Source organism: Vicugna pacos, chromosome 16, assembly GCF_048564905.1.
Source record: "Vicugna pacos chromosome 16, VicPac4, whole genome shotgun sequence".
Classification (NCBI taxonomy): domain Eukaryota; kingdom Metazoa; phylum Chordata; class Mammalia; order Artiodactyla; family Camelidae; genus Vicugna; species Vicugna pacos.
In genome coordinates this window covers 32,394,674-32,414,085 of record NC_133002.1, presented here as the reverse complement: position 1 = coordinate 32,414,085, position 19,412 = coordinate 32,394,674, and the positions used below count along the sequence as shown (strand labels likewise).

The following is a 19,412-nucleotide window of genomic DNA, read 5'->3' as shown; positions in this document are numbered from 1 at the left end:
GAGCCTTGCTGGATAGAATATTCTTGGTTGTAGGTTTTTCCCTTTCATCACTAAATATATTGTGCCACTCCCTTCTGGCCTATAGAGTTTCTGCTGAAAAATTAGCTGATAACCTTATGGGAGTTCCCTTGTGTATTATTTGATGCTTTTCTCTTGCTGATTTTAATATTTTCTCCTTATCCTTAATGTTGGATGACTATGTGCCTTCGTGCGTTCCTCTTTGGGTTGATCCTGTGTGATACTCTGCACTTCCTGGACTTGGATGACTGTTTCCTTTCCCAATCGGGGAAGTTTTCAGTGATTATCTCTCCAAAAATTTTCTCACGTCCTTTCTGTCTCTCTCTTCTCTTTCTAGGATCCCTGTAATGTGAATATTAGTGCCCTTCATGTTGTCCCAGTGTTCTCTTAAACCATCCTAATTTCTTTTCATTCTTTTTTCTGTTCTGCAGTAGTGATTTCCACTAATCTGTCTTCTAGCTCACTGATCTGTTCTTCTGCCTCATTTAGTCTATCCTTGGTTCCTTCTAGTGTGTTATTCATTTCAGTGTTTTTATTCTTCAAATCTGGGTAATCTTTGTATTTTCCAACTCTTTGCTAAAAACTTCGCTCTGTGCATCTATATTCCTCTTGAGTTCTCAGAGTATCTTGGCCGTCATTATTTTAAACTCTTTCTTAGATAAATTGCCTATTTCCTTATCACTTATTTCTTCTCCTGGGATTTTATCTTTGTGCCTTGGCCTGGGAGATAATTCCTTTGTTGCCTCATATGGTCTGTTTTTTCTCTGTGTTTGTCGATTCCTTCCACAGGCTTTGGGATTGTTGTTTTCTTATTTCTAGTATCTGCCCCTGGTGGATGAGGCTGGACTAGAGGCTTATGCAGGTTTCCTGGCAGAAGAAGCTGGTGCCTGCCCACTGCTGGGTGAAGCTTGGTCCTGGACTTCTTGTGGGTATGGCCTGTCTAGAGGCCTTTGTGGCTTAGGAAGTCTACTGATGGGTGGGGCTGTGTTCCTGTGTTCCCACCCAGTATGTTGTTTGGCCTGAGGCTTCCCTACAGGCTGTTGGGCGGAGCTAGGTCTTGGTGCTAATGATCCAATCAAGACTTCAGCCTCCAGGAAAGCTCATGTAGATGAACACTCTGGAATGTCTGCCACTAGCTCTTTTGTGCCTTGGGTGAGCCGTAGCCATCCCCCTCATCCCCAGGAGACTCTCCAAATCCAGCAGGCAGGCCTGGCCTAGGTTCCTATGAAATCATTGCCTCTGCCCTTCGACCTGGTGCACACGAGATTCCGTGTATGCTTCCCAAGCGAATGGAGTCTCCCCTTCCCCCAGCCCCATGGGGCTTTTGGGGCCAAGCCCCGCTGACCTTCAAAACCAGATGGCCTGGGGTCTCCTTCTCCTCCCAATGCCGGAACCCAGTCCGTGGAGCCTGACATGGGGCTTAGAGCTTCACTCCTGTGGGAGGACCTCTGCAACTTAACTATTCTTCAGCTTGTGGGTTGCCCATCTAGGGAGTATGGGGCCCAATTATATTGTGAGCACACCCCTCCTGCTGTCCTGTTGTGATTCTCTCTTTATGTTTCTAGTGGCAGAGATCCTTTTTGCTAGATTCGAGTCTTTTTTCGATGGTGGTTTAGCATTCACTTGTGGTTTCATTGTAGTTGCAAGGAGAGGTGAACTCATGGTCCTACCACTCTGCCATCTTCACCAATTGATCCCCTTCCTTTATTATTTTAGAATGTGTAAATAATCCATATTTACTGTAAAAAGAAAAAAATCATTAACTTTAGACTGCTTAAGAATAAGGCTATTAAAAGATAAAATCATCTTAAATCTCACCACTGCTAAACAGTCATTTTAATATACACTTTCAGAGCTTTTTTTGCCTATTCCTCCAGTTTATAAAACTAGGATCACACTATATATAATGTTATATATCAAGACTTTTAAAGTATGATAAAAGTAACACTCTTTAAGGACTTTGATCCACATTGCTAACCTCCACGTGTGTTGTACCAGTTGCACTCCAAATAATGAGATACCTTATTTACAAATAAATATTACATAAGGTGCACTTGAGTACCTCACAGGTAGCTCGCTTTGGTATTAAAAATCAATTCAATTATATTACCCATACCTCTCCCCCATCTGTTTATGATGAGTAAGTGATACCACCATCCCACTCATTGGACATAGCAGAAATTTAGATTTTTCCCTTTGCTTTCCTTTTCTCCTCTCCTCTCCTTCATTCAGTCATCAGTCCTGTTTATTTTACCTCCAAGATATATTGATTTCATTCTCAACTCCCCATCCTTACTGCTACTACATGCAGTCATTTTTGGTTTGGGCTACTGTGGTAACCTTTGGTCTCCCTTCAAACACTGTTGTTCCTATCTCCACACAGTCCATTCTCCATATCCTCACAGTCTAAGCTTTTCAAAGTATGAGTGAAGTTCAGCATCCTTCATGTGATCAAGTTATCCTGTAAGGTCTTGTATGATTTATTCCTTGTCTATTTTTCATCCTCATCTCAGGCCATTCTCTCATGTCTTTAAGCTTGGTCATTCTGGACCTCTTTCACTTGATGAACTTTTCGCTCTTTACTTACAAACTTTTTTTTTTTTATCCTTCAGGTCTCAGTTTAAATGTCTCAGGAATGTCTTCGCTGAGTCATACCAAGTTAGTTCCCCATTAAACACTTTTCTGATATCTTGTGCTATTTCTTGTGTCATATGTGGTTTACACACATTACAGTGTGGTTGCATTGTGTGTGAACTTGAATGTGATTTTTAAGTCTCATTTTGTATTCAGAATCTGAAATGTTAACTCCTTTTTTAGGAAGGCCTTGCAACAATCACGTCATATACAAGTTTGAGACTGAGTTGTAAACCAAGGTTGTGTTGTTATCCCATGTTGGTGTCACTTAGGTAGTAACAAATACCAGCCATCCCTTATCAGCATTACCTCAGATCAAGCAACTATTGGGTTACTAATCTTTGCAAATCAATCTTTTGGTAGTTACCCATGTTTAATGTCTATTTTCTTCTACCAAATTTCAAGCAGTGGAGCATTGGAATCAGGGCAGTCTTGTAATCTACTACATTCCCAGCACCTTAGAATGATTAGAACAGTTGGGACTCAAGTTGTGTGTTGAAAGGATGGGCGAATGAATGGAATCTTATTTGCCCTCTTACTCCCTTTGTGAATCAAAGAAGAGATTCCCAATGTATTCTTTGGATAATGGTTTACCCTTAATATCATTTACTGACATTTCAATTCCAAATTGTATTTCCATGGGCATGCCATGATCTTTATGCCTCTGTGTCCGCATGTGCTGTTACCTTTGTGTGGACTGACTTTACCCCACCTCATCAGATAAACTGTTTCTTTTAGAGTCAGCTGAAATGGCTTTTCTTTTTTGAAAAAAGCACGTTTAATTACTTATTTTTCTATGTTTCTGCTGCCCCTTATGCTTGTTTCTGTTGTAACACTCAGCATGTTATGTTGATAACTGTTTATTGTGTTTCTTTGATGGCTGGCATGAAGTAAGTGCTTGGATTGCTTGGGTGTATAAAGAGTTTTAGTTTTTGGTTAATATGTTATTTAAGAGTATAGCTTATGAATGTCATTACTTAGTAATTTGTAATAGATATCTTTATACTATCTTCCTATTCTGTACTTCTGCTGGTGTCTGGAGAAGAGTCATTGTAAATAAGTGTGGTTTTATTTAATTTAATTGTGACAACCTTCTTTTTTTTTTTGATTAAAAAGTGACAGAATAAGATATGTTCCTATTATTATGTTATCTCAGTTTGTGTGTTAAGTTGAAAATACGGGAGTAGAAAGCGGACATACTTCTCTGAAGTAAATTAACAAGTCATTAAAACAGGAGCCGGACATGTCTGTAAACTACAAAGCTACAAAGAGATTCAGCAGTACTCATATGTGGTACTAGCTCACCTAGGATCTCTGAGCATAGAAGAGAAGTAGAAAGCCTTGTTGGAGAACTTTTTTTTTTTTAAGTATAATTCATACCACCTATTGCCTACTTATTTTCACTATAGTTTGAGAGGATTAGATACAGAAAAAAGAAATAGTTCTCACTAACTCCTTTATGTTCTACCCTTAACCCACATCTAGGAAAAAGGACTCCCCTATTAGGACCATGGATCCAAACCTTTTTCTGCCAACAGCTCTATTTTGGCATCTGATTGAATTTCATGGCACCTTCTCTGTTTCTATTCCAGTTTTCTTTTTCTTAAATTTTTATATCAGTATTTCTTACTTTCACATTGTTGTTAAGTGCCATATAGAATTAGGCCATTTTCTGAAGTTTTCTGTACTTATTATCAGTGTTCTGTTTCTGAGCTACTCTACCCTATAACAGCTTATGTTCCCAAGGTTATTTATGTTGTCAGGGATATTTCACAAAACAATGGCTCAGAATTAGCCTATTTGACAAATATTTTTCCTGGGTGTAACAATTTAGAAAATTTCAGTCATTTGTTACTTGTTCTTGATTACTCTTTGAAGGCTATTAAGAAGTATTTCTCCTCCTAGGCTCTCAGTGCCCTGTGTGATCTGTTAACATGCCTTATCATGCCTGAGGAAAATTTACTTTTGTTGTACCGTAGTGATTAGCATTTTAAATGAGGGCAGCATCTATACAATCCCAAACCAAGATTTAATACACATTTAAAACTGGGATTTTTCAAAAAAAACAAACAAACAAAAAAACCCTGGGATTTTTCTTAAACTCAAAATGGCTTAAAGACCTAAATGTAAGACCTGACTCTATAAAACTCCTAGAGGAAAAGATAGGTAGAACACTGGCATAAATTGCAGCAATATTTTTTTTGAGCCAACTCCTAGAGTAATGGAAATAAAAGCAAAAATAAACAAATGGGACCTAATTAAACTTAGAGTTTTCGCACAGCAAGGGAAACCATAAGCAAAACAAAAAGACAGCCTATTGAATGGGAGAAAATATTTGCAAATGATGCAGCTGACAAGGTATTAATTTCCAAAGTATACAAGCAGGTCACACAGCTCAATATCAAAAAAAAAACAAACAACCTAATCAAAAAATGGACGGGAAATCTAAATGACATTTCTCCAAAGAAGACATACAAATGGCCAACAGACACAAGAAAAGATCACAACACACAACATCACAAATTGTTCAAGAAATGCAGATCAAATCCACAGTGACGTGCCACTTCATACCAGTCAGAATGGCCATTATCAGAAAGTCTAAAAATAAATGCTGGAAAAGTTGTGGGGGAAAAAGGAACCCTCCTACACTTTTGGTGGAAATGTAAACTGGTGCAGCCATTCTAGGGAACAATATGGAGGTTCCTTACAAAACTAATGTATGATCCAGCAATCCCACTCCTGGGCATATAGCTGGAGAAGACTGTAATCCAAAAAGACACATGCACCCCAGTGTTCATAGGATCACTATTTACAATAACCAAGACATGGAAGCAACCTAAATGTACTTCAACAGAGGAATGGATGAAGAGAATGTGTGTCTGTATACACACACGTTCACACACAATGGAGCACTGCTGAGCCATAAAAAGAATTAAAATAATGTAATTTACAGCAACATGGATGGACCTAGAGATGGTCATACTAAGTGAAGTAAGTCAAACAGAGAAAGCCAAGTATCATATATCACTTATATGTGGAATCTTAAAAAAAAAAAAAAGACACAAACTTATTTACAAACAGAAAGAGAGCCATAGACATAGAAAACAAACTTATGGTTACCAGAGGAGAAAGGAGGGAGGGAGGGATAAACTGGGAGTTTCGTATTGGCTGATACAAACTACTGTGTACAGAATAGATAAACAGCAAGGTCCTATTGTATAGCACAGGGAACTATATTCAGTGGCCTGTAGTAACTGAATCACTATGCCGTATACCAGAAACTAATACAATGTTGTAAATCAAAAAAAAAAAACTAAATGAAGGGAAAAAAAAAAGAATATATAGCAGAAAAATGGAGGACAAAAGGCAGTTAATTAAAATAGTATTTTGTTTTTCTAAAAAAATAAATAAATAAATAAATAAATTGGGATTTTTCATGGGGGGGTGGGAGGGAAATAGCTCAGTGTGTATAATAGAGTGTGTATGCTCAGTACTCCTGGGTTCAATCCCCAACATCTCCATTACAAGATAATAAAATTGATATTTTTCAAGAACAGAGTTTTTAAAAATTATTTTTTAAAAAATCAAAATTTATAATTTCTGTAATGGAGGAAAATCATTTTTAAATTTCTTACAGAGTTTGAAGATGCACTGAAATTGAATGCATAGTTTGTTTCATGTATTTTTCTTCCTGGGAAAAGGTTTATTTTCATAAGATTCTCAAAGAAGTTTGATTCCAAAAAGCTTAAGATTCACTGTTTGGAAAAAAAAATCCCTTTTTCTTTTGGTCTATTTACTTAAGGTGATATTTGCTTAAGTCATAATAAAATGTGAAAAAAAATTGAACTGGGTGTAAGTCTGCTTGTGGAGTAAGCGTATAGGAGTGATTACTAAGTAGTTGTAGATTATTCATGCCCTTATGAAGCCAAACTGGGTCACTGAGAAACAAAACAGACATGAAGCTGTGTGACTGTGATGATATTTCTTCCATCATTCAGAAAGCAGTTCTGAAAAGGCAGGGAAAAAAAGTTGGATTTTGTCCTAATTTTATTGAGAAATAATTGGCATATAACATTGTGTAAGTTTAAGGTATACAATGTAATGATTTGAATAGTGTATATATTGCAAAATGATTACTACAAAAAGGTTACCACATTGTCATCACGTCAGATGCAGTTTTTTTTGGCGGGGGCAGGGTTATGGTAAGAACTGTAAAAATCTACTTTCTTAGCACCTTTCAAAAATATACAATACAGTAGTGTTGTTAACTGTAGTTATTACCATGTAGTTTGTTACACTCCCAGGACTTTGAAGGGGAAATCTGTACCCTTTGACTACCTTCACCTATTTTCTTCACCCCTTTCCCTTCCCCTTGGCAAGTGCCAGTTTGTTAGTGGTAAAAGTTTTTGTTAGGAGTTCAGTAGCACAGCATTTTAACTGTTACTTAGTAAACTCTGCTGTATATCCTTTAAAACAGCGTTTTGTCTGTAGCACACAAGCCTATTAACTTCTGGTTACTTGCCCAGATATGGCAGTTCAGTTGGCCAAGCAAGGGAGCATCATTTTCAAGGTAGGCTAAAAAATAATTACATTAAAAAATTAATTCTTAGTCTTTGCTTATATCCCCAGACAAAATATTGAAATAACTTACTCAGACTTTGTTAGTAACATCCTGTTATGTAGTGGTGCTTTTATGTACAGTGTATCCTTTGTATCATCTGCCTGCATTCAGTTTGTAGCCAGTCAACACTCTTGGAAGGCAGGGATAGTGTGGTACTCACAGTCATGTTGCATGTGCCTGGCACATAGTAAGTTGTCTAACTAAGTAGTCAGTACACATTTCCTGCATAAATGAATAAATGATTTGTCAAGTTAACCTCTTTTCTTATATTTACTATAACTTTTGTTCCTTCTTTATATGTTGTTTTTAGATTAATATTCTGTAAAATAAATAACTGAGGCTTCTCAGTAACCTCACAAAGATGAAAAATTTTCATAAAAAAGTAGAGGGCAAGAGTGCTAAATGTGCAGTTTGTGGAAGGTCTTAAAGGGTCTCTAAGCCCCTGAGAAAAACAGGCAGTATTTGAGGTGAGTGAGGACATTACTTCTGAAGAAACATGGTTATTGGTTGTATCAAATTCCCAAGCGGTCTATGAACTCCCAAATGATTAGGAATCAGTATTTCAGAGCTTGTAGGTTTCACGCTTCAAAGATAAAGAAAATACTGGCTGATAACATGAGGAAATCAAATGGCTCTTGAGGGAAAGTATATGAATATACTAGATTGCTTTTAGCTTCTGGTGATAGAAATCAACTCAAGCTCCTATCAAGTAGAATGTATTTGTTTGTGTAACTGAAAAAATAAAACAATTGGGAAATGCCTGCCTCAGTAACTACTGAATCTTGGACTCAAACAGTATCTTTAATTAGGGTTTTTTTTCCCCTCCTTGTCCTTTGTTTTACTTTACATTGGCTTTGTTCTCAGGCATGCTCTTTCTACATGTTAAAAAAAATGTCCCTCTGTATCTTAAACCCTCTAGATTCTTAGAGTTTGCAATTCCAGGGGAAGAGAGGTAGTATTCTTCCTAAAAACTGACAAACGTCCCAGAGAGGACTCTAACCACTACCACTCATACGCCCACCCCTAGGGAGATGGAGTCCTTACCAGTTGAATTGCATGGACATGATAGAATTAGCATGAAACTAGGAAAGTTCCTCAAAGGAAGATAGTGTGCAACCAAAAAACAATGTCTACTACAGTGATAAAACAGATAAAGTAGATAATTGAAAATTTCATATTAAAACTGAAAAACTAAGTTTGTGAACTGTACACTTTTCTATATGGATTTTAGGTTTTTACTCTGAAAGCTTTTTTCATTTATTTATTCATTCATTTATTTAACAAATATTTGAGTACTTGCTTATGTGTCATCTTCATTCTTTGCACTGGGAACACAACAACAAACCCCTGCCCTTATGGAACCTACATTCTGGTGAGACAAGGCAGATAATAAATAAGATAAATTACTAATATATAGTACATTAGATTGAGATAAGTGCTGTAGAGAAAAGCAGAAAGGAAGTAGGCAGTGGCCAATATGATGATTTAAGTATGATGGCCAAAGAAAGTGTTAGTAAGAAGCTGACATTTGAGCAAAGATGTTAAGGAGGTCAGGAGGGAACAAGCCATTTGGATATCTGCAGGAAGATAATTCCAGGCAGTAGGAAGCAAGTGCAAAGGCTTATGTTAGAGGAACTGCAAGGAGGCTTGAATCAGAGTATGTAAAAGAGGTGGGGGAGACAGGGAGGAAGAGTAGTAGAAGATGATGTCAGAGACGTTTGAGGATGGTAGATTGTATTGGTCCTGGAGGGCTATGGTAAGGACTTTGGGATAATGTAAGCATTCTGATTTTTTAAAAGAGTCACCCTAACTACTGCATGGAAAATACATTGTAGAGGGGCAAGGGTGGGGAGTAAGGAGACCAGTTAGGAGGCTATTGCTAATTGCATTCATCCAGGCACTAGATAATTGTGGCACAGACCAGGATGGACATGATAAAAAGTGGTCAGATCTGCAGGTAGATTTGCTGATGAATTGGTTATGAAGTATTAGAGAAAGAGTAGAGTGAGGGCTTACACCGAAGTTTTGGGCTTGAGCAACTGATCAGAGTAATATAATAAGTTAGGTAAGACCCCGAGGAGCTAGCTTTGACATGTTAAGTTTAAGGTTCTTATTAGATGGTCAAATGAAGTTGTCCAGGAAGCAGTTGGACATTATGAAACTGAAGTTCAGGTCTGAGCTAGAGATTGGGCTAGAAATTTGGAGGTATCCAGCATTTAGTTAGTATTTAAAGTTGTGAAACTAGGTAAGATCACCAGGGAATAAGAGTAAACAACAAACAAAAAATTGTCCAGGGACTGAGCTTGCTAATGTTAAGTAGTTGGAGACAAGAGGAAGAACCAACAAAGAAGACCAATAAGGAGCAGTTAGTCAAGTGGAAGGGAAACAAGGAAAAAACCAAATTGGAAAAAAAAAAAGCATTAAGGAGGAGTGAGTGGTCATTGTCAAACAATGCAGATAAAACAATTTTAAAAACAAGATTAGGAGTGACATTTAATGATTAGATTTAATGATAATCTCCATGATGAGAACAGTTTTAGTAAATTAAATTTGATTGGTGGAGATATTTCTGCAGTGTGCTTTTAGGAATTTAAACTCCGTGGTTCAGGTAATCTAGAAGACTGTTCATTAATCAAATAATCATTTAACATATATTTATTGATATTCCATTATTCTTTAGTTCTTTATTATACATGTTATATACAAAATTATGTAAAAATTGTATGTTAAACTTGGATGAATATGCAAGTATACTATTTGACTTAAAGGATTTATATATATGTATTTTCATTTGTTTCTTTTCACTTTTTATTCATTTATTTGTTATTTTTTATTTTAAGGATTTATATATTTGGAGTAGATATTTGTATTTTCTTTGGAATGCCTGTTTTATGATGTGGAAACACTTTAAACAAATTATTTTCTCACTTTTTCCTTCTATATTTGAAGATTTTAAAACTTTGTTTTTATAGAGAAAACTAAAAAATCAACCTAACTTCATGATTCTGAGATCTTTTTAGGTAGTTAATGCCTAATTTTAAAAATTTCATTTATCTAGTGCAAATAATATATTTTTCTTCTTTATTAGAAATTCATTGAATTTGAAGACTCTCAAGAACAGGAGAAAAAGGATTTACAAACCAGGGTGGAATCTTTAGAATCTCAAACAAGACAACTTGAACTCAAAGCAAAAAACTATGCTGACCAGAGTAAGTAAAGCATGTTAAAAAAATGGAATGACTCAAGCTGACATTTGACTAGGGTTTCAAATATATGCTTGGAATTGTCACCCCAGACTCAAGAATAAGACCTGGAAACGAGGTTGTGTTCTTTTTGTTCACATTTTCATGTGGTACCCATGTCTGCAGAAATGACTAAATCAGATACCTGTAAGACTCTCTTCTTCAATTTAGCCTCTCAAGCTTTTGTTTGTAATTTACATCATATAGTAGTTAACATTATGCTGTATCCATTATGCAGGATCTAGAGTGTGTTCATGTGGATTATTTCTTCTAATTTTGATCAGCTACGCAAAATTCCGTTGGTTCCGTAATGCTTTCAAATTTTAAAATGTAAGAGAAAGTCTAGCTTTGAAGTATGTATGAAAAAATAACTGAATTCTCCTTTTCATGCTTTTCTAGTGGAAAACTGTGGTGTTTAGGGAATAGAATGTCATTTTTTCAAAATCATTTCATTTTAAACATAATTTCGTATATTATTTTGATTCAAAAATACTTAATTGTTTCAAGTCCCAAGGATACTTTCCCCTTTTTGGCTAATGAAAGGGGACCTAATTAAGTCAAAATTCGAAACAGAAACTTCGTGACGTATTTTCATGTTTGATTCAGGCAGGCAAGTCACTCTCCAGTTTTCCATTCCAGGATTGTAAACTTTAGAATCCTTGGGAGCAAGAGATGGCCAGCAGTCACTCTTTCCACATCACACATTAAGGCTACATAGTGAGACCTGCTGTAAAGGGATTGGCATTTATGAAGGATAACCTTCACTACCGGGTTTAGAGTTTGTATGATAACTGACTGGTTCCCTTTAGGTCTCTGGAAGAGCCTAATGAAGCTAAACCTAGAAGCACTGGGAATCTGGAATTTATGCAGATGTCACAGAAGGGAGTTGAGGATAAGCCAACTAGAGTGAGACAGAATGAGCATGTGTCATGTCTTTGTTCTTTTTAGGCTTGTGGATAGCTAGAGTGCTGTATCTTCGGTTTTTTAACATTGGATACATTGAGTGATTTCTGATTCTACTGTAGAAATTTCAAGTCTTAGAGAGCTGTATGATGGACTCCACATTGTATACACTAACAAATTGTTGGAGTCACAGTACCCTGAGTACCACTCATCTAAGGACACCGTTTTGTAGCAGTTGCAAGCTTTTGGTACATTTCAAGAGTTGAGCATTCTCTACTCAAAGGATGAGAAAAAATAGCTATTGGAGATAATATTTTAATCCTAACATCATATCAGGGACTATGTAATATTTTACAACCAAGTACTAAAGGTGCGTTTGTGACAGAACCAACCTCTTATTATAGTTTTACCTTACTAAATTTACCGCTTGATTTCTGAGGAGTATCAAGTTTTGGATAAGGAAATTTTCTTTTATCTGAGAAAGGACTCCTTGTCTAGAATCTTCTTATGCATTTAATAAGCTGCCGATATAAAAGGAAGATATTAAAAGAAGAATTAACTTGTACTTGATATAGTAGTTTCTTAATTAAGATTGTTATCCAGTCCAGTGAGTCATAGCTACCTTTTTTGGAATTCTCATATTCTTTGGTATCCATTCTCTCAAATTATTGTTTTTCCATTTTAATTCAAAATAATTTTTAAAAATAAGGTGTCACTTTAAAAAATACAGAGGGGATGAGAAAATTTTTCACCAAGTATTAGATACGGTCTTGAGCTAAATTTGATCAGAAAACTTAATTTTTGTTATTAATATAATATCCCTCCAGGAATTTCTCCCAGTAGGTGCCTGCTATCCCATTTTGAAATAAATCTTGTTGTCTAAATAATGGTAAGAATTAAAAGCTGTGGTTAATCAAAATTGACCATTCAGATGCACAAAGCTGATGAATCTCTTGGTCCATGAGCTGAGGCTATTATGAGTCTCTTTTTATTAATAGTTTAGAACTTACTCCCTTCTCCTTTGATACCTTGGAATCTTTTTCCCTTTTCCATCTAATTGTTCTCTTCTCTCTTTACATCTAAAAAATTTGGCAGGGGTGAGGGAATAGTTTGACTTTTTTTTTTTTACTTTTTTCATTTTACTGCCTTAGGTTTTCCCTGCCCAAAATCTTTGGTGTGAATCAAAGCTTCTTATTTTTTTAAAAAGGTGGTAGTAGGAGATAATCTCTAAGAATCATCTATGCCCTATCCTATTGGAAAACTGAGACTAGGAATATATTTTTTTCCAGAGATGAGAACAAATTTAAATGGATATATGTCAGAATTTATTAATTCTTTTTTGTGTAATAGGAAGCAGTATCTGGACTGTTTAATACATATTTTAAAAAAAATTTTGGGTTTTATTTTGAGTGGGGGATTGGGTTTGTTCGGTTGTTTATTTTAATAGAGGTACTGGGGATTGAACCCAGGACCTAGTGCACGTTAAGCAATGCACTCTGCCACTGAGCTACCCTCCCCACATGGACTATTTAATCTTTTTTTTTTTTTAACATTTTTTATTGATTTATAATCATTTTACAATGTTGTGTCAAATTCCAGTGGACTATTTAATCTTAATTCTACTATTTTGTTTTTTAAAGACTAAATAGTGATTTTATTATAGTGACTGTAACCTAACATCTATTTTTTCAAACTTTTTAATTGTTTTAAGAGTGTTTTTTGGTGTTTCAAACATCTGTTTTTCAATAAGCATTTGTTTAAGGCCAAAGAAATTACTGATGATGGTACCTAGAGAGAGCAGGGATAGATGCAGTTTTTTCAGTTTAGTGCTATTTTGACTGCCATACGATGCCATATGACACAAAATCTTGTCTGATTTCCATGTTTTGTTTGTATAATATATTAAGAGTCTTTAATTTTAAAAAACTGTGGATTCTGATTGACATGGTTTAGGGCATATCCCTTTTAAAAAGTAGCCACAGTAAAAGTTCAAGTTCTGCTTTGAGACCACTTCTTATGTTAAAAGAGGAAATTTTGGTTGTAGTTACTTGCTATTTGAGAAAGAAGAAAAAGTCAAGAAATAGGAACTGAATTAAAAGGCATGCTATAGCGTTTGATAGTATGAAATCTATCAGATTGTGGTATGATTTCATAATGTTGAAAAATTGAGTCTATAAAAATTTTGTTTAAATTTTCTGATATTTTATTTTGGAGATTTCTGATTACTCTCTTCTCAAAATTTAAGCTACATAAGAAATATATTTGGCTTTGCAAACATGAATAAAGAATTTTGAAAGGTGCCACATATTATTTCTTTTCTGGGAATATTAGTAACACTGCTTGGTAGTTAACATCTTGTAAGCCTTGAGGAAGAATCTGAAATACATACAGAGTAGAATAAGGAACTTGTGGATTGAGAAAAGCCTGTTGGTGCTTTCAGCTATGTAAGGTGTCTATAATCAACCCTGCCATTCATATTGTGGCAGTAATGGGTCCTTTGTCAGAAAATATTTTTTATATTCATTATTTCTGTTATATATTGATTATTTCTATTCTTGTAAAGCCAAGTACTATCTCAATTAATTCAAGTAAATATAGACATTTTAATATAGTTAAAAATATTAGACTACTACTATCTGCCTAGTATTCAGCCTTGAGGTATGGCTTTGGCACAGAGGAATATGATATGGTCATTATTGTCAAAGAAATCATTGTTTTGTGTGTGGGAGGAAAGGTTTTGTGTATGACCTTCTAGTCTTTTCTGCATGTACTGTGCTTTTATATTACTGCAGTTAGAGTGTATATAAAATTTTGCATCCTTTTCTTAACATTATCAAAAGTATTTTACTTACTGTGTAGTGTAATCTCTAATTGTTATTTTTTAAATGTCTGCCTACACCCATCATCCAGAAGCTATGCCATCTTTTAACAATTCTTGTTTTCCCTGAGAAACTATGCTTTCTCCTTTTCTCTAGTGAGAATAGCCACTTCTCTTTTGACCTTGGCTACTCAGAAACCGAGAACAAACTTTGAAATACAGCTGTAACAACTGGTTGGGGCCTTACTTGGTTGTCATATTCATGTTTTTTTCCTTGATCCACATTTTACACATACATGATGAATTTTTATGATATGTTCTTATAAACTATATCAAATCCTTTGTGGAATGAAGGAATGAATATAGGTGAATTAAAAAAAAACCTCAAAAAACTTCTCTTGGTTGATTGGACATTTTTTCCAATGTAGTGAGTCATATTACAGTGAATATTTTTTCACACCTATGTACTTCCCTCTTTTGGTAATTTTCTTAGGGCATATTTATAGAAGTAGGTCAAGGAACGTGAACCTTTTTTTTTTAGTGGTTCTTGGTATTTAATAGTGTTTGGCCATTTTTAGTGAGAACAGAATTGGAGAAGTAAGAATTAGTAGCAAATTCCATTTTATTGATCATAACTTTAGAATTTGAATTGTTATTTACAATATATTAGCACTCAGAGCTGATATAGAACTATTTATTTGATTCTCTCTTGGGACAATTCTGTTGTCCTCAAGTTACTTGAGTTTATAAACAAGAGATGAACTTTTCTTGATTCCCTTGAATTGTAGAGAAGATGGCAAGATTTAGATGACAGTGATTTTAAGCTACTTAAATAATCTTCTCTTAATCTGCCTTTTGTTCCTTTGAATGAAAATCCATTTTTCAAAATTAAAGGAAAAAGATTTTTGACAACTGAAGACATTTGTGGTGGAGCCTTCTACTCTGATCTTTCTATTCTTCCCATCCCCTGTTATAACATTCATTTGCTTTTAAAATTTAGTATCAAGATTTTAGTCTAACAACAACAACAACAACAAAGATTTTAGTCTAGTAAAAGACCTTCAGGCCTTTACCTTGAAACACTTACTATTATTGGAAGGAAAAACTCTTCTTATTTCTTGGACGTAAGAAGTAGCATATCACTAGACAGAAAATATGGGAACATAGTATAATTATTAACATATTTTTAAATTTTAATTTTAAATGGATGGCTTAAAATAGACTTCAAATCTGGAAATAATTTACAAGCCAAATCTCTCTGTTACTAATATGGTTGGTAAATTGAGAATTTTCACAACATCGGAGAAAAACAATCTTTTTTAGTTACCATGTATGATTTCATACCAAAGTTAATAGTTGAGAGGGCCTAAATATTTTGTCACTGTTTTTTAAATCATTAAAAAAAAATACCTTCAGGCCAATAAAAAGCTTTATCAGTCCCTTTACTGTACTTTGAAATTTAGCAGAGAATGTTAATATTCTCAGAATTTCAGTAATACTCTAAGTGGTCACTTTTTCCCTTTTAATTATCTCGTCAATAAGCAGTCCCTTTTTACATTAATTTTAAAATGATGAAAATAGATAACTGATTTGTATCTTTTTGTTGAAAGCACATTTCTTAATAAGGCAGCTTTAGGAGTTTCAGATTTGTATCTCCTGATTTTTAAAAAAATGACAAAAATAAAATACATTGTATATAAACTAAGTTTTAGTTCATTTGACTTGAATCTGGTTCTTTGCAGTATTAAGAATATCTGTATATTTAATAAAGGGTTTTTTTAAAAAGCCTATATATGAGAGGGAAAGCAATTAGGCACAAGATAATTTATGCAAACACTAATATTTTATTAACTTATGCTCTATTAGGTAGTATCTCCGTGGTCTTCAGGTCTGTTTTATGTTTTATTATCTGTATTTAGACTCTTCATTTCTGTAGTCTAGTGTTGTCTTTTGAGAACCTTGAGGTTGTAGTTCATAATTAATACCTAGATCTAAAGGTTACAGGGAAAATTAATTTTATGGGTAAGGGTTAAAGGATTGATGGTGATTTAGCTTAGAGAACAGAATAAACATGAATGACGTGGTTACTCTTCAAACACAAAGGAATGAGTAAGGAAGATATCAAGTTGGTTTTCTGTAATTTTGGGAGAGCAAATCAGAAAATGAATTTGTTGGTTTTGGTTGATTATGCGGAAGTATTTCTTGACCATGAAGGTTGATACGCAGGAATATGTGCTGAGGGAAAGCTTGGACTCTTCCTACAGAGAGACTTTAGGTGGCATATAACATCTGTCATGGCGAAGACATGGTGAAGGACTTAATTGGCAGAGCAGAGGTTTTTATTATTGTTTTGATGTGGTTGTCTGAGATTTGTTTGCTCTTAAGTGAGCATTTGATTCTTGCTTACCTGTTGAGACTTTTGATGCTAAATTGTTTAAGGAAAAGATTCTGGAAGATAAATGTCAATCTTCGAGGCCAAGTACCGGTTGGATTATCTGCCTTCTTTGAATAGTAAGAACTGATGATTCCTTTTGAGAAGGCAAATAATGAGTTGGATATGGCATTCTAGCAGGTCTGTTTCTCTTTCTTCCCCCCGTAGGCCTATCAGCAGTCTGATGGGGCAGAAGACAGCAGAGATGGAAGGTGTTCCAAACTTGGCAAAGGCCATCAATCTAAGGAGGTAAGCTCTGATTTTGAGCAGGTAGAGCAGGTGGCTCTTCCTGCCTGAATCATATCCTCGTGCTCTTTGGAAGGATGAATGGAAAGAAAGAGCATTTAAAATGAGGCTGAAGTATCTTCATTAGCTATTACAAGGGGAACATTTTGAACATTTATTCTTTTGACTCTTCTTTTTTCTTGCCTTTCCTCTCCCTTTTTTCTCTTTTGATTCCTTGATTTGTTTGATTTTTTTTCTCCTCTAGAATATTAGCAGCTTAAAAAAATTGGCAGATTGGTTATCTGTTGTTTTGAGATAGGAAGGATGAACAGAATCTTGTTTATTTCAGGTAAACCTCAGGTTGTGGCTAGTTTGATGAGTAAAATGATACGATTTTAGGAGTTTTCCTGAGATCATTTTTGAGATTCAGTTTCACATGGGAACTATTAAACAAGAAACAATTTCTTGTTTAAACACTTCAGATATAAAACAGCAATGTAAGCATAGGTTAACTTTATGGTACTTGAGGTTTTTGGGGATGTCTATCATCTTTGCCCAGATGGGCCTTTTTCCCCCACTTTTCCCTTCCCTCTCTTTTTTCCCTGACTGATTACTTAGTGGCATTCTGAACTTTGAAGATACGGTTCTTCCCAGCATTTAAAGGTACTTTTAAGTTAAACACCATACCATCTTATGTGGCTTAGGCCTTGAGAATACTGAGGCAATTGACTATGCTGTTGTGCAGATGTAAGTAGTATTTTAAGAGAGGTTCTGAATTTGTGTTATATGATCTTGGTGGTTGACTCATATACCTAAAAAGATAATACTAATATTTGGAATCACAGTACAGATAAAGAAAACATGAAATATGTAAAGTTTCTGTCAAGGTACTTGCTGGAGATGTTATATTGGAGAGAATAATTGCCAAAATAATATTCAGAAAATCATACAGAATAACAAAAACATGTTTTTTTTTTAAGTTGAAATATAGTCAGTTTACAGTGTTGTGTCAAGACATAAACTGTTCTTAAGCAGCATGGAGTGACACACTTTTGATAATTTAGAATGCCTTTTAAGAGACTTTTAAATGCATGCTTATAAGCTAATATATGGTTAGCATACTTCTACTTACTGTGGCAGACAAACCACAAAAAACATATGTAATGACTCAAATGTTATGTTATTTCCTGTTCGTGTAAAGTTTAAATTGGATGTTTCTGATATATGGGTGGCTCCTTTGGAGACACAGGCCCTTTCCAACTTGCTCCTTGTTTCAAGTTTGTCATGTTCACCTACACTGAGTTGGAGGAAGGGAAAAGACAATGGAAGATTGTGTGTGGAAGCTCTTTATTGGACCAGGCCTAAGCATGCACACATAGCTTTGATTTCTACTTTATTGGCTATATAACCGAGTCAGAAGCTCACTTTTAGAGGCTGGGATATGTGGTCTAGCTCTGTGTCCCAAAATAAAGAGAAACTGCTTTGGTTAATATCTGGCCGGTGTTTGCCTCAGCTTAATAGTCTTAGTAGATGGTACACGATTTGCTCAAGTGGCGAGGGAGGGAATGTACCTAAAGCTTAGCAACCATCTGCCTAACCTTTTTCCTGTGAAGAATCTGAGGAAGAGAAGGTGAGGAGACTTTAATGAAAATAGAACATTTATGATTTGTACTCTCATTTGACTTTTAAATAACTTAAAGTTATTCTGGCTTAATTTTTATTATTGCTTTACAGCTCTTCACTGAATTGTCGTTCATTTATTCAACACACATTTACAAACATTAAGTGTTGAGATTTTCTTTTTGTTCTGTTGACTTCCTGACTTTCTTTTACAAAATAGGTTATTATTAAGGTGTAATTTTCTGATGCTTATGTTGAGATAAGTTTTGAATAACTCCCTGCTCCTTTAAAAAAAAATACAATTCACTCACCATAAAATCCAGCATTTTAGAGTATACAGTTCCATGGTTTTTAGTATATTCATAAAGTTGTACAACCATCACCACTCTCTAATTCCAGGACATTTTTATTATTCCAAAAAGAAGCACCATGCCTTTTAGCACTCATTTCTCATTCCTGATTTTCCCCCAGCCCCTGGCAACCACTCATCCACTTCCTGTCTCTATGAATTCACCTATAACTCGAATCATACAATATATGGTCTCTTGTGACCGGCTTTAACTTAGCATAAGGTTCATCCATGTTGCAGCATGCATCAGTACTTCATTCCTTTTTAAGGCTGAATTCCATTATGTGCATATACTATACTTTGTGAACACCCCCACCCCCCTTAATTGCCCATTTATCCTGCTGATTTCAGAATTAGAAACAGCCAAAACTCTAACCTGGTTGTCTGAAAGTCAGCATAGTTTTGTAGAGTTGAATATAATGAACAGCGACTTAGGGAAGATATCCGTTGTGTTTCTCATTGACATCCTGACTTGTTTAGTTACTAGTTCGTAAGTGGGGAAATGGATACCTTAACATTTGACTGTCTTTGAATCATATTCTTTTGAATAA

The 19,412-nt window shown here is 35.1% G+C and overlaps 1 protein-coding gene across 5 annotated transcripts in view; it reads left to right on the top strand.

Annotated features, from left to right (window-relative positions):
* Nucleotides 1-19,412, top strand: part of SPAG9 (sperm associated antigen 9) — a 132,983-nt gene that overhangs the window by 17,940 nt on the left and 95,631 nt on the right. For 3 of the 5 annotated variants that reach the window (XM_072938687.1, XM_072938686.1, XM_072938688.1), the window contains exon 2: nt 10,362-10,482. In XM_072938687.1, the coding sequence (XP_072794788.1) occupies nt 10,362-10,482 (121 nt within the window). Of the gene's footprint in view, nt 1-10,361; nt 10,483-16,897; nt 16,917-18,503; nt 18,523-19,412 lie in introns of those variants that run through there. The other 2 variants (XM_015251314.3, XM_072938690.1) reach the window with 2 other exon arrangements.